This window comes from Amblyomma maculatum, chromosome 3 (genome assembly GCF_055883805.1).
Source record: "Amblyomma maculatum isolate TAMU_Amacu chromosome 3, ASM5588380v1, whole genome shotgun sequence".
NCBI classification, from domain to species: domain Eukaryota; kingdom Metazoa; phylum Arthropoda; class Arachnida; order Ixodida; family Ixodidae; genus Amblyomma; species Amblyomma maculatum.
This window is the reverse complement of record NC_139346.1, coordinates 184711631-184726289: the sequence shown is the minus strand read 5'-3', so window position 1 is coordinate 184726289 and position 14659 is coordinate 184711631. Positions and strand designations below refer to the sequence as shown.

Genomic DNA, 14659 nt, shown 5'->3' with positions numbered 1-14659 from the left:
AGTTTGACCAGTTTGACGTTCTTTTCTTTTTTAGCGGAAGTGATCAAAAGGAAATGATGCAATTCTGCCAGACTGCTTTCTGGGATCGGCTCAGCACGTGCACGTGCTTGCATGTGTTTCGTAGTTTCGTTCGTCAGTTTCGTTGTAGTAAACCAGAATATATTCTTGCTGACTATAGTTTCATTGCCGTCTGTGGCATCCATGGTCTGTGTTTAGCAGCATCGTATCATCAAGCTCAGTGGTACTTTTCGAACTTCGTGATTTTTGTCTTGAAACTTCGGCTGACTGCCAGCATGACTCCGGAGAGCGAACTCGTGCAGTTTTTAGACAAGAGCACACCGATTGCAGTCAAACACCGGGCGCTCTCTTACGTTGCAGGTTGGTTGTTATTGTTCTCGTCTATATTGACAGGTGGATCGGCCAAGAATTGGGGTGCAGATGTTTGTTTTCGAGATATAAACAAGTCACGTTTTCTTTCCTCGTTATTTTCTTTTTCCTTGTGGGGTTGGGAAATTTAAAACGATTTATTTTGTACCTTCTTCCGAAGTCTGCATGAGTATGCTGAGACCAACTTCGGAGATGTTAAAATGTTTGGGTTTAACAACGTGATTGTATGGCTGCCTGTCAAAGGTGCACCCGATACCAGAGGCTGGGTATGCTCCATGCATACCCAGCCTGTTCTCCAAGACCACCGATGTACGTCTTGTCAAAATAGTTCAGTACATTGTGTCTTGGAAAAGAACTGAATTTCCAGTGCAAATGATTCTATACGTGTATTCCAATGGCAAACGAACGGTTTCATTAGAAACTCAATATAGAGCTCATTTACACTGTTTTGCTGTTCCATACATCAGATTAGTTTTGTGCATTTGTGTAGTGAAAAAATAAAAAAGCAAAACGTAATGGAAAGATTTTTTCAGAAACAGTAGAACCAGTAAATACCCTTATGTGCTGTTGTAACAAGCAAACAAACAGACAAACACACAATGGCTTTCAACTTGCATCAGGTGCCAGTCTCCTCGACTGCTGGCAACTAACCATATCTGTCCTTACAGACTGCCACGGAAAAACACTCAAGAATATTCACCACCATTGTCGCTGGACGCTTTTGAATCACCATTTTTGTGACCCGCCAGGTTCTTGAGCAATGAAAACTTTTACTGTTTAGAGAAAACAAACAAGCATCCTTTCAATGCCCGTACCACCATATCTGCCCTACTCGCCTTAAACCGGCCACAGAGTGTCGGAAAACACATGACAAATTAGACTCTTCATAAGTGGCTCATCAGAGCCCATTGAAAGGTTAAACAAGCTTGCACACAAATCAAGTTAACTAGCTGTACTCATTGTTGGTTCAACTTGGTAACCTTTAATCTGGGTGTTTTTGATGCTGAAGATTATTTTTTTTGTGTGTACGTGTAGAGATTACATATTTATTGACTATCACAAACTATGGCTTATGCACCCAGCTAAAACACATTTTATGACACATACATAAGCACAGGGTCTGATGCTGGCATTCTTCCAGTCCAGATGGGGTGGTTAATGTATGGAAAGTAATTGACTTAATACACATCAGCAGCTTATATTTAAGAGGAGAAGGGATGTTAGAAGTTTGACAGAATAGCAGCTGAGGACTGAACATATTGACCCCCCTGCTCAGCCTGCCACCTGTGTTTTTCTGTTTACAGGACTTACAGACACAGATGATGGGCTCTCCATTCTCCACAGAAACCGGGACGACCTGGTCAAAGCTGTTGCTATACTAATTCATGATGAAGATGCAGAGGCAGCCTTGAAAGCATACAAGTGTTTGACCAACTTCACCTCTGACTCTTCCATTTCTGAGCACCTCCTTGGACATGACTATGATGGCCTGCTAGAGCACTTGCTGAAGACAGTGCTGTTGAGTACTTCCAGTCCAGTGACACTTCACTGTTGCGCCATCCTTTCAAACCTCACCCGAACCAGATGTGGTGCAGAAAAGATTTGGGCTCTGATGGACAGGATCAAAAAGTCTGACGACTTTTTGGAGATACTTGCCTCAAGTTCCGACGAGAAATATGACCACCTCAGCTTTGTGTTTTCAAACTTGTCACAACTGGATAATGTCAGAAAGTGAGTACATTAGTATTGAACCATTGATACTTAGAAGAGTCTTCCTAGTTCAGGTTGGGTGATTATCTAGTGAGAAAAATACCAATATAATTGAATAAGAGTGCACTTAACATTGTATAATCAACTGTGATAATTCATCGGGCCGCTAAATTTTGATCAAATCAATGTGGAAGGGGGCCGAACACTAGATTTTAAGCAGCCAATTTTTTTTCGATGCAGTAGAAAGCTTGCTGTCTAAAGCGGTCTTTTTTTTTTTTTTTTTTTTTTCAAATGGCTTTATTACAAATGCTGTGAAAGGCTTTTATGGAGAATTTTTCTATCAGCACATGCGCTCACCTCTATGTATCCTGATGCTGGAAACAATGACCAGCGAGCATGGTGACAGTCAGCAAAAATGATGTATGGAAAACTAATATAAAGCGCACCTTCCTGGCAGTAATCAGAAATTTTCGGTGTAGAGTAGTTTCCATTTCAGTTTCCACACTCAACGCTGTTATAGCACCGGGACTTAAGTATCAACACAATTTTTAGTAGACCATGGTTACCACTTCATCCAAGAAATTCAAAGCACTGTGTCATGGTCAAGTTAGGGCTGCTAACTTGGGCAGCTTTATGGAATGGTGAGTTGGGAATCACACCCACTGGGACCCTTAAATCCCAAGTCAGACATGCTACTCCTTAGGCCACGCAGGCACGTTTTTATGGCTTGATTGAATACCCATACAAAGAAAATGCATTCGAGCGCAAGCAAAGAGTGAAATAGGAGCAGCGAGAGAGAAAGAAAGCGGCACGTGGCTGTCTTTGCAAAATTTTGACGGGGCAAAAGGCACACACACAGGAAACGACTGAAAGAAACGGACAGTATCTTTCTGTCGTTTCCTGTGTGCATGCCTTTTGCGCCGTTAAAATTTTGTAGGGTGAACCAACCAGCCCTGCATCAAGTACTGTCTTTGCACATAATTCATTGCAAATGGAAGGGATTATTTTTAAAGGTGTTTTTTTGACAACACTGAGAGAAAGCCAGGTGCACTGGTGCACGTGGCGGCCAGAGATAGGGAAAGAGAGGAGGACTGCACGGTGGCCACGTTAATGCACGGATACAACACTTGTTCAGCACAAACACATATACATTTTTGTTGCATAGAAAATGGCACAGTCATGTAGGATGCTGGGGAAAAGTAACACTTGCATGCATGTGGGGCATGAACCTTATTTTCTGCAATTTTCTTTTTAATGCAGGAAGTGACTGCATCTTTTTTTGCAAGCTTCTTTACTTTCCCTTTATTGTTGTCACTCCAGCCCTCGCATGCAAATATGTTGGGAGATGTAACCATTTGTTTATGGCACGTTTCAGTATGTTTGCTATGCAGTTGCAGCTGCTAAATAAACCTGCGTTCACACAACACATGGGACTATGCCTCACTCTTAGCCATGCATGCCTGTTGAGGATTTGACTGGCAACGGGAATATTAATAATCAGATTGTGCTTTGACAGTGTGCAGTATCAGTTCACGTAGCACTATAAACTTTAAACATTTAAGGTGAAAGCCTTTCTTGGCTCATGGGCTACTGAAATGTCCGCAGAAAATGTTCGCACAAACTGAAATTAAAAAAGAAAACCTGTACCAGGAATCAAACCGCTATCGCTCTGATCCCCAGCTTGGCATGCTAACCATTGTACCACGCCAGATCCATGAGAAACCGATCGTAATTCTCTTTGTCTAGCATGAGGATGATAGTAACAATAACAGTGACTATGCAGTTAGCGATAATGATAAGGATGTAGGGTGATAATGATGCTGCAGTTAATAAATTATTGATGGTAGTAGCGATGACAATGACAGTGCATTTAGTGAAAACAGTCCTGTAAAGTAGCTTTTGCCATTTCCCCTGTTAAGCAAGCTTAAGTACAATCCGGTAATTTTTAAAGTGGAAAAATATTGAGGAAATGAAACCTAGAGCTGTTGAGTTACTTTTGCTGTGTGGACTTTGGAAAAAAACATAAAAATGCAATGAACCAAGTATGAGTTTGTTGTTTTCTCGTTTTCGGGCTCAGTTTTGTCTAATTTATACTGTGGTTTGCCAAGAAGTGTAGTTAGCTGGTAAACATTGGTACTTTTCAAGATAAAGCTAAAAATTTGCATTAAATCCTTGTCTTGCTAGGAGTTTTGCTCTAACCTGTCTATGTGATTCCTGGTGGTGTCTTCTTAATACTGTGTCCTGATATTAATAAAAATTGTCTTGATTATTAAAGGTGGTTTCTGAATCAAGCAGCCAAAAGGATTCAGAAGGTTTTTCCATTCCTCACTCTGGAAGCTTCGACAGTCCGAAAGCATGGTGCTGCTGGAGTATTGCGCAACTGCTGCTTTGAGACAGGTTTGTTTGAGCTTATGTATGTCTTGCATTCAGCAGACCTTTTATTCTCTTCATAACCTTCACACATGTGGACTAAGTTTGGTGATTAATAAGTTACATTTTCTACTTGCCAACTATCTGTTTAGTGTCTTAAATAATATTGTTTGCACTTCCTGTAGACCAATGCACTGGTCACTGAGTTGGATCTGATGAAGTTTCAGGACCATGAAAGCTGCCACGCTAAGTGTTTGCAGGCAACCTGCAGTGGAGGCAAGCTTGACCCCATGATACTTGGTCTTTCAATGTACAGCATGACTCTTAATGAGATAGCAAATGCTCGAGAATAAGTTCCACCATAACTTCAGTACTGCAAAAATGCTTTGGTAGAGTCATTTTGAGAATACTCAAAACTTTATCTGTGTGGTGAACAAATCGCATTGCATTCATGAAAAGTATGTAGCACTGCTAAATTATGTGGGCAATGATTGTACTTAAAAAGAAAAAAAAAAAGGAAAATGTCCTTATTATGCTGTCAATATATGCTTCATGACTATTCCGAAAAGGACAATGGGATATAGAGCTGTGCTGCTTGTTGCTACAAAAACAGGTGATTGTTATACACTGATTCTATAAAGACAGGATGAGACTGACCTGATTTGCCCGTGTCGGAGAGCTGAAAAGGGGAAGCCCAGGCAGCCTTGTGCTTTCACCTTTGGGGACTAGAGCTCGCGTGGCTTGCGGGCAGAGCTGTTCTAAAACACTTCAGGGCCCTCTCTCCTGGTCTCACAGTGTGCCCGTTTAGACTCGCACCGTTGACATGGTGTGGACAAATATAGCTGCCACTTAATGGGCTTTGGTCATGGATCATTAACTGTGTCTTCTCAAGTTTACTCATGGTTTCATGGACGAGTGCACAGTTCTGCATTGCAGTTGCCGGTTTTACAAGCACGTGTGGGTATACGTAGTCATGGATCGAGCTATCTGCGTAATCAGTGTATTTAAGATCAAAACTTAAGTTTTGTTTCGGTATTACGTTTCAAAGCATGAGAAAAGTACAAGCTTCTTAAAAATGAGAGCAAGTGGTTCAGAAGTTTCTTGGGGCTACCTTGTCAGAATGGCACTTTTGAGGATAAGGAAGTGCCTTGGGAATGGGCTTAGAAAAATATTCGTTCACATTCAATAATTAAATAATTATTTACACGGATAAAGAATGGAAATGTCAGTGCAGCTTTGGAATTATACATTGCGGCATTCATAAAGGAACAAAGCAAGGAGAGAAACAAGAAAACTTTATGTGGTAACCTTTATTGAATAGCTATATTCTTTTTTTTTTTTACCTGCGCAAAACTGCAGTCACTGCCTTGGTAGAATAACTATTATTGCCGTCCAATCATTTCTTTGCGCTTACATGCATCCTTCTGCTGCTTGCTGCTTTCTTTTTTTTTCACTCATCATTCTTACAACTAGTTTTATTGTAGTTGTGCAATATTGGTTCCTGTTTTACTGTTTGTATAACACTGTCTGTGGAATATTATCTGTTTTATTGTTAGTAGTAATTTGCCATTCATGAATTTGTATTACTGTACAAGTTGGAGAAAAGAAAGGTTAATTTTTGGAGAGGACACTCGCCCGAATACTCTCATTGCAAAGTTTTCTTACATTGTTGAGGACGAACAAACTGATCCCATGGCTGCCATAAAAATGGACAGTCACCACAGAATTCAACCATAAACACAGTGTACGGCCAGAATCCTGGAAGCAGCTGAAAAGGTGTGTGGAGAATGTGAACAACACAAAACTAGAACACGCACTTAAGGTAAAAAAACAGACGGACACAGCACTGACTACCAACTGAACTTCTATTTCTCTGTCATTGAGTCTAATTGCATGGTGCCTGTTAGACTGCGAAACACAAACACCGCGAGCGAACAAAAAGCAACCCCAACAAAAATTGCTCAGGATAAGAGCAAGGTATAGATTACCTTTGCCCCAGAAGTGACAGGTCCCTGTGCAGCAGTGCAATTGAAGTAGTGCTGGCGCACTAATTTCCAGGCTTTATTGTCTTCAAGGGTTAGTTATTTCCCTCTCTTTTTTGTTATGTTTCCTTGCATTCACTATATAGTGTCATTGTACTGGGGCGCACACTGTTTTCTCTCCACTTTTTAGAGAGAGCGATACCACAGTACCAGTTCTTGGTGCCATCTGCACTGTGGTACGTGCCGCTACTTGCTGCTTCTCCAGCCCACTTGGGAAGGAAGGCTATGTCGTACTTGTGTCATAAGTGAGGGCACTGCGGCGGTGTTTAGAGCGTAGGTTTCTTGAAAGCGCATGGTTTCTGGCATGAACTAGCCAAAGTTTGTGAATACATGATACCGAGGTAAATCGCGCTTTCAAGATTCGAAAAGCTGATACGGCTGTTTCTAATGGCTGGCTACAAGTCTGTAATTGCAACTGTGGTTCGATACAACTCAAGCCTGCAGTAACTACTGCATGTAATTTCTCTCTGTTAAAACATTTCTGCCGATTTCAATGTTTAGCGGTGTTGTACACACACCACTGTACCATTGCCTGTAGTTATCAACTGATGTTTTCTTTAAATTGTATCCTACTATGTATTGCCCACTAAGACTGGTGCGATTGTGCCACAGAAGCAGTCTTCATACCTCAAAAGCTACCTTCGAAAATTCTGGTTCACCTTCAATAAAACATCTGGTATATGATGCAATAGAACAGGAAATAAAAAGTTTTCTTTGCTGAAGCACCGCCATTGCTAAAATGTACATCTACTAATCCACTACGGCAACTTCAGCTTACTTTTGCTGTGCTCTTATGTAAAAGGGTAGATTTATACTAGCAGGCTCCATTTGGTTAATAGTGCTGTTAGTAGTATTTGTGACTCTTGGGAGTCATTAGTACAAGGGGGATAGTCACCTTGTAAACAAAGTGTCATTAAAATTATGAAATACTGAAAGGCTTGCTTTTTGTGAAGAATTGATTTTAGCTGTCAGAGTTAAGGCCCGTTCACACTTGCGACCAGCAGTGGTCGCGCGACCGTTTTGGTCGAAAAGCGACAGTCGCAAATGGTTGCATCGGTCGAAAAGCGACTGCCACGGACCGATCGGGCACTGCTCGAATTTTCAGTCGCGCGACTACTAGTCGCAAGCCATTTCACCAATCAGCGAAGCGAGGTCCCGGAGTACTCGATCGAGCACCATCTCAATGCAATTAAAGAGTACCCCTACCTTTTCAACAAACGGCACCCAGAATTTAAAGGCAGGGAGAAGGATATATGGCCTGGGAGGAGATTGGAAAGATATTCGAACTATCCGGTAAGTACCATGAACTTTTGAGAAATGGGCTTTTCACGCAGGCGCAACATTTTATATTGACACAGTCAATTCGTCGTCGGCGTTCTCCTGGAAACACGAGAGCGCGGCATGCGCACGGGCTCGCCTGAAAAAGCTGAAGTGTCTGGCAAGCGGGTGCTACCGACGTTTGCTGTCATCGCCCAGCAGCTCTCCTACTCCCAACTCGTTTTTCGAGAAGGCGACAGTCGCAAGTGTGAACATCGGTAGTGGCGAGCTCCTCTCCTCTGGTCGCACGACTGGTAGTCGCGCGACCTCATCTAGTCGCAAGTGTGAATAGACCTTTAATGCAGCACCACCACATATCTGCCCTGCACTGCTGTGCAGTTTTATTTATTTATTTATTTATTTAGTACATACTGCAGACCCTTTTCAGTGTCCAAGCAGGGTCCAAGCATTCCGTCCACATTGGTGTGAACGTGGAGAGAATTTTTAATAATAATTACGCAAGCGTTGATTTCCAGGTGCAGCAGTGCTGAGCTCAAGCAGAGTGAAAATCGGGAGATAAAACTTGCATGTGCATCGGTCATTCTGCTGTAGGGTGCTTCATATGCCTGGCTGTTCTCCTTTTGTGAAGCAACCACTGCAAAAGCAAATTTTATGGCAGAGTTTTGAGAGCATGCTTTCGTGGATTCGTTGAAACTCATAGCTTTGCAAGCACGTTGCATTGCACGCACAATGGTAGGCTTTTGTTATATTCACGGGCAGTCTCCACAGAGTTTTGTTTTATTTAATGTTACTTATCACTCCTTATTACAAATCTGCTCTATCTGGGTAGATTCTATTAAACTTTGGAATACCATTCCCACTTCAAGTTGTTGGTCAGTTTGCGGTCACAACAACATCTGATCTACTGGCCTTCCTGGTCAGCTCAGTTGGTAGAAGGATTGCCGCGGATAGGTGGTGATCCTGGTTTTGAACCCCACAACAGGACGAATTTTTCTTCAAGTGTGAAGTTTGCGTGAAAGCCATACAGCTTACCTTTGTAGCTGAATGGCTGCATGTGGGTGGATGCTAATTAGTAATCATTCCCTTATAGCTAGTTGCTCCGATATTGAGGGTCCTCCACAATTAGTATCCACAAGTGCCAATTGCAAGTGATTCCTTGGGCATACTAGGCTGTTTATCACAAATTTGTTCTTTTGTTGTCACCTGCACTATGTTCAGCAAAAAAAAAATCAGTTGCTGCTACTGGGGGCTTTGATGCATAACATCTAACGATTAGCAGGGGGTGCTTTGCATTAATTAAAACAGCCTGCCAGACAGCACTCACTTCAGTAGAAGGAATTGTGGACGTGCCCTTGGCTTTTAAATGCATTCTTTTTTTCTTCATCTGCAGCTGACGCTCGCACAATATGACTAAAGAAGTCTGGAAGGCTGTATTTGAACATTAATAGCCTGTTACAGTAATAAGGGTGTTCATTTTCTACTGGTTGAAATGAAAGTAAATTGAAATGGGCTAGTATTTCATCAGAAAAAAACAAAAACAAAATTGGATGACACATAAGCTTTGCCCTAACAGTAGATGAGATTGACAGAGAGTTGGCAAGGTGTTAAATGTCTTTAGTTGGTTTGGCTTTTGGAGAAAAGGAAGGCAGTATCGGTGTCACGTCTTGGCGAACACCTCTACTTACAATGAACAGCAGTAGCCAGGCGCCTTAACCACTCAGCCATTGCTACAGGTGCTTTTGCTCGTTAAAACCAGGTTTCAGTAGGATTACACCTCTGCCATTTTTCTGACGTGTTTTTCAAGTGTTTCTTTAAGCTAGAGTATGGTGATGGCTTTTCGGCACCACAAGCCCAATATGCTACCACAGAATAAAGGCCGTATAATCAAGACACGCTAGGCAGCTATGCAAACATTTAAAATCTTTGCAGTTTTTGAGAGGTAGAAATTGTTCTGTTTGAAAGCGATCGAAGCTATGTCTAGCATTTCATGTTTGTTGTGAACTTCATGGCGTTCTGCTAGAACTTACCCAAGTGCTGATGGAAAAAAGGGCCTTTCCTGCAGCATAATGCTTGCACATGTGGCTTCATCTCTTTCCTGGCTCTTAGTGGCCATGTGGAGACAGTCTGTGCAACTGGTTATGGTAAGAAGCCTGCAAACTTCATAGTACTAAATTATTAGCTTAAATTATACTTTACTTCACTTCTGTATAAACTCTGTACAACTGTATAAAGTTCCATGGCACCATGCTCTGTTTGATGTTTGAGACCATGGGATACAAGAATCGTTGTAGTGGAGGACTACAGATTAATCTCAGCTGTCTGGAATTCAGTACATACTGGCATGTACTGTATATGGTACATTTTTACATTTTGCTTACATTGAAATGCAGCTCTTACGACCACCTTACCCAGGACGCACTTGAAGTTAGTTTTTTTCTTAGGCTTTCATAATAAGTCAGTGGGATTACGAGGGTAAAAAGCTTTAAATGTTTTCTCAGTAGCAAACGAAAAATAAAGAAATGCCTGAAGGATTAAAGAAAGCCTTTGTACAGTTTAAATTACAGCTTTTGCACGTCGCCGTTATTGTTAACTTTGGTTTTATAAACCAGAGTCATGCTCTGAAAGCTACTTTGAAATACTAGAAACAGTACTTGTCTCTCCGGCAAGTGCATCAACACCGTAACTCTGAAATGCCTCCATTCTCCAGACGCAGTGTCTCTCTCACATCCCTGTCTTTATTATGCTTCAGGCTTTGCTAAAATGAGCAAACTGCACCATCTAGCCCAGGAAACAGCCTTATGGAAAGCAATCCCTCCTTGCAGAGAGCAACGAGTGGCTCTTGGGTCCCGATGTAGACATCCTGCCTCGGTTGCTGTATCCCCTTTTGGGTCCCGAGGAACTAGACGATGATGAGATGGAGAAATTGCCACTGGAACTCCAATATCTGGGCAGCGACAAGCAGCGGGAAGGGAACCCCGAAATTCGCCAGATGCTCATCGAAGCAATCACTCAGGTACAGAGCCCTTCACTGTTGTGATGGCGAATTGCACTACATCTTTCTAGGTAGCTGACACTTGACTGCGATATGAGATGCATGCTTTGAGCAGAGACACAGTGCGCAGTTGAAAACCTTCATCGAGCAGACAGAGCTCTCTGGCATACAGCAGCACCAGGAGATGACTGATCGTAGGTGAGGCACGTGGATTCCTCATCCAGGTCTTGCTGAGGCCAATGATTTCTGGATACTCTCGTGAAACACGGGCACATTAACTCGTTCGTTACCACGCCTATTCAAATCAATCACTAGTGATTGTTGCTTTCAAGCGCCACTTTCGACACGTTGGAATCATTTCTCATGCACCTAGCGCCACCCAGAGGTTAGTCTAGGTGCACTGCACTTGTAGAACCAGTTTAGATTTTCTTGCTCTGGTGATGTTCTGATTTTTGATGGACCTTTTTGAAAACTAATGTGCATGTGTTGCTGTGAAAAAGGGTGTGGCAGCCGCGCTTGAAAAAAAAAAGAACAAGCCTGCCACTCATGGTAATGCAATATTAACATTAAATTTTTGTGATCGAAAGACTTCCAGCAAGTTAAATATTGAATCATATTCTTGGCTTCGTTATTTGACGATGTTGAGTGTTAATTACCCAAAAAAGGCGCTAGCTATTCACTGGTGAGTTTTGACTCTGAGTCTGGGTGGTTTTATTCCATGAAAACGCTTTCCTGAAGGTCCGCCGCGTGTCCAACATCTATACTCGGCCTTTACAGCCAGTTTGCAGAAGTTTTGGCTTGGTGCCCCAAGAAAACCAGGAACAGCTTCACTGCATAGCATGAGAGATGAGGCTATTTACATCTATACGACCCGTGCAAAGCGACAGCCACACCACTGGTGGCGAAGTTGAAAGTAAATCCGGGAGCGGAGCCAGCCGCGTCTTCTGCTAGCCGTCTGCTTCTATGCAGTCTAAGCGTCACCAATTTTTTTTTTCCGCTGTACTTGCATTGTTGCGTCAACAGCATTCGCTGCCAATGCACCGCGACACTAACTACGGGGCATCTCCAGCGATATATTTTGCTTTGGTAAATGTCCGAAAGCTATAAAAATGCGCTGGAGATTGTATTGCACGTCCCAGCTCGGCAAGCAATACGGCCTAGAGTGTACTATTCGAGTTCACTTCGCGTTAACAAGTCGCTTGTCAGCCCTGTCTCATACTTCGATATGAAAGCAATCCAAACAATATCGGCGCATCGTGAATTTTCTGAACATTGCTATTATTTGCGTTTAGGTACAAGAAAAATAATATATGTTGGATACTGAGTAAACCTTTAATAGTTCATTTACTTAGTGCAGTGCTGCATATTTTTATGGCACTTAATTTTTGAAGCAATTAATAGTTCCTGAGTGCAAACTAAAGACTGATATGATGAGCGTCAGGTACGAAATTTAATGAATTAAGCATAGTGCTCCAAGCGCACGGTGCATGCATCTAATGGCCTATAAGCGGTGTTTGCTTACAGCAGCATTTCAGAACATTTTGTCCTTTTACCTAAGTGCAGAAGCTTCATGAAGCAAAGATTGTAAATGCTCTTTTTTGTCCTTCTTGTCGCGTTTCACGCATTCCCGTCTGTTTATGCTATAAAACATGTCATCGCCGCGATCCAATCCATCGTTATGGCTAAGCCCCTTTTACTCATTTTATTTGTTGTCTCGCACAACTAAAAACAAAAAAAAGCGAGCCCGTACCTGCAAAAGTTTGCCAGACTTGAAGCCAATTAAAAATAAATAAAAGGGAAAAAAAGCTCAGGATTAAAACAAAAAGAAATTTTTTTTTTAAATAGTGAAATAAAAATAGTAATAATAACAATAAAAAGAAAAGAAAACAAAGTCCGAGTCGCAAGATGGTCTATCCTGACCTAAAAAAGAAAAAGAAAAAAAACCTCCAGAATGATGCACGGTGCTCGTGCAGACCTGGCTCCCGTTAGGGACGCTTTAAACATCAAACATCAGGGCACTTATTTACGCTTCGGTTATTAATATCAGAACGTGACTGCGTTCCTCGCAGCAACACGTGAGCAGCCGAATAGGGGGTGCATGGGGCGAATAGTTTATGTAGCTGAAGAATGACGTTGTACAGATAGTTTATTTTTTTACACAGTATTCTTGGGTCATTCATCTTCAAAAGGTATATTCTAAATTTTCTTTAGATATCGTGCCTATCTTATTTTTATCAACTCTCTGCAAAAATGCAAATTTTCTCATTTTTTGTCTCTTCCCTAATAAACTTTTTGCTTTGTAACTTATGTTTTTCGAAAGAGCATTCCTTTATGTGCAGTTATGTACGCTGCAATGTGTGCTGCAGTATTATTTGTATTGGCAAAAAAATATCTTCCGAGACCTATGAAAAACGGCCATTTTCTCGCGGTTATGAAAGAGTTTGAAGCACCAAAAAGCAGAACGTTCTAAGTGCAGAGCTAAGTGCCATCTCCAGCTGGAACGCTGTAGAAGGCTCTTTTCAGTTAACATTTGGTAAGTATTAACAAGGCTGTTGAATTCTGCTTCTGCTGCTTCTTTTCATGACTTCAGGCACGAGTTCCTAGAAGAACACTTAGTATGTTATCATTGTTGAAAATACCCTTGACAGAGTTGAACTACATGTGAAGGAGATGATTGTGAAATTGAAGCACTGTGGCCGGAAGTCGTGCAGTATATACTATCAAATCCTAAAAAGTTTCAGTCAGAGAAAAGCTGTAAGAAAAAATTTAATGGGTATATATGTATGTCTACGTAATGATGTGCATGTTTTAGGGGTGTGTAAATATTCGAAATTTCGAATACAGATCGGGTATGTTTGTTATTCGATTCTTGTTCAAAAGACTGATATTCGAAATTTTTTTAATATTCGAAAATTACGGAATACACCGCCGCAAATTTTTGAATTTAGCTCAGTTTCATCGCAGTGCTTGACCATGGTAACTGTACAGTGGGGCTATTTCGTGAGAAGGGCCTTCCTTACGGTGTACGCAAGACGAAGCAACTTTACGAAACTAGGAAAAACATTGTCGTCACTTCGGTTTCATCTCAGATGCAAACAAACATTGTGCACGTGTCCATCAAATAAAATTACTGCAATGCAAACAGTTTCCGGCAGTCTTTCAGGTCCATTCGATAATTCGAGCTTTTGGTTGATTCATACATTTCTTTCTGGTCAGCTCCACCCGGTTTCACACAGGTCCTTCTTGTGCATATGGCATATGGAATTCGGTATAAAATTTATACTGAAGCTTTTATTAGGATATACACTTCTTGTTTAATTTTATCTGCAAGTACCATACGCATTCTTAAATAAACAAGATGAGTAATTTCCAGTTTCTTTCTTTTTTTTTCCATGATCAGATATTTGATTTGATAGTCAGAAGCATTTTTTTCCCATATTTGTATTTGATTTGTACACCCCTAGTATGTTTGTCTTGCAGCAGCAGTTTATATTTACTATGGCTCATAAGGTCACTAATGCAAAGAATATTTTTGCAGTTTTTTTTTTGGTAAAGCACACCGTGGCAATGCCTCTTTTTTATGCACTGCAGCTGTGTGCCACCAAGCAGTGCAGGCAACGGATCAAGAACTCAGGAGCCTATTACGTGCTGCGAGAGCTGCACAAGACAGAAAGCTGCCGCCCTGTCGTAGTGGCATGCGAAAATCTCGTCGACATCCTTATTAGCGACGAGCCGGAGCCTGGCATGGAAAACCTCAAAGCCGTTGACATTCCCGAGCATCTCGTGGAAAAATTTGAGGCTTACAACAGAGAGCTGCTAAAGGAATAAATGTATGAAGTGACCTAGTCCGCCTCTTTTTCTATGTAAAGCCATACACAAA

General features: G+C 41.6%; 1 protein-coding gene across 1 annotated transcript; it reads left to right on the top strand.

Moving 5' to 3' along the window:
* Positions 1-60: 60 nt before the first annotated feature.
* Positions 61-14621, top strand: LOC146197154 (co-chaperone protein HGH1 homolog). Its single transcript, XM_084598925.1, has 5 exons — positions 61-378; positions 1692-2118; positions 4373-4494; positions 10610-10800; positions 14371-14621. The coding sequence occupies exons 1-5, from the start codon at positions 294-296 to the stop codon at positions 14605-14607; spliced, it is 1062 nt and encodes a 353-aa protein (XP_084455051.1). The 5' UTR covers positions 61-293; the 3' UTR covers positions 14608-14621.
* Positions 14622-14659: the final 38 nt, after the last annotated feature.

Excerpts from the sequence above, each read along its gene's own strand:
- LOC146197154 (XM_084598925.1), top strand. The coding sequence starts at position 294 with ATGACTCCGGAGAGCGAACTCGTGCAGTTTTTAGACAAGAGCACACCG. Across the intron at positions 379-1,691 it reads GGCGCTCTCTTACGTTGCAG|GACTTACAGACACAGATGAT; the intron begins GTTGGTTGTTAT and ends TTCTGTTTACAG. Across the intron at positions 2,119-4,372 it reads CAACTGGATAATGTCAGAAA|GTGGTTTCTGAATCAAGCAG; the intron begins GTGAGTACATTA and ends TGATTATTAAAG.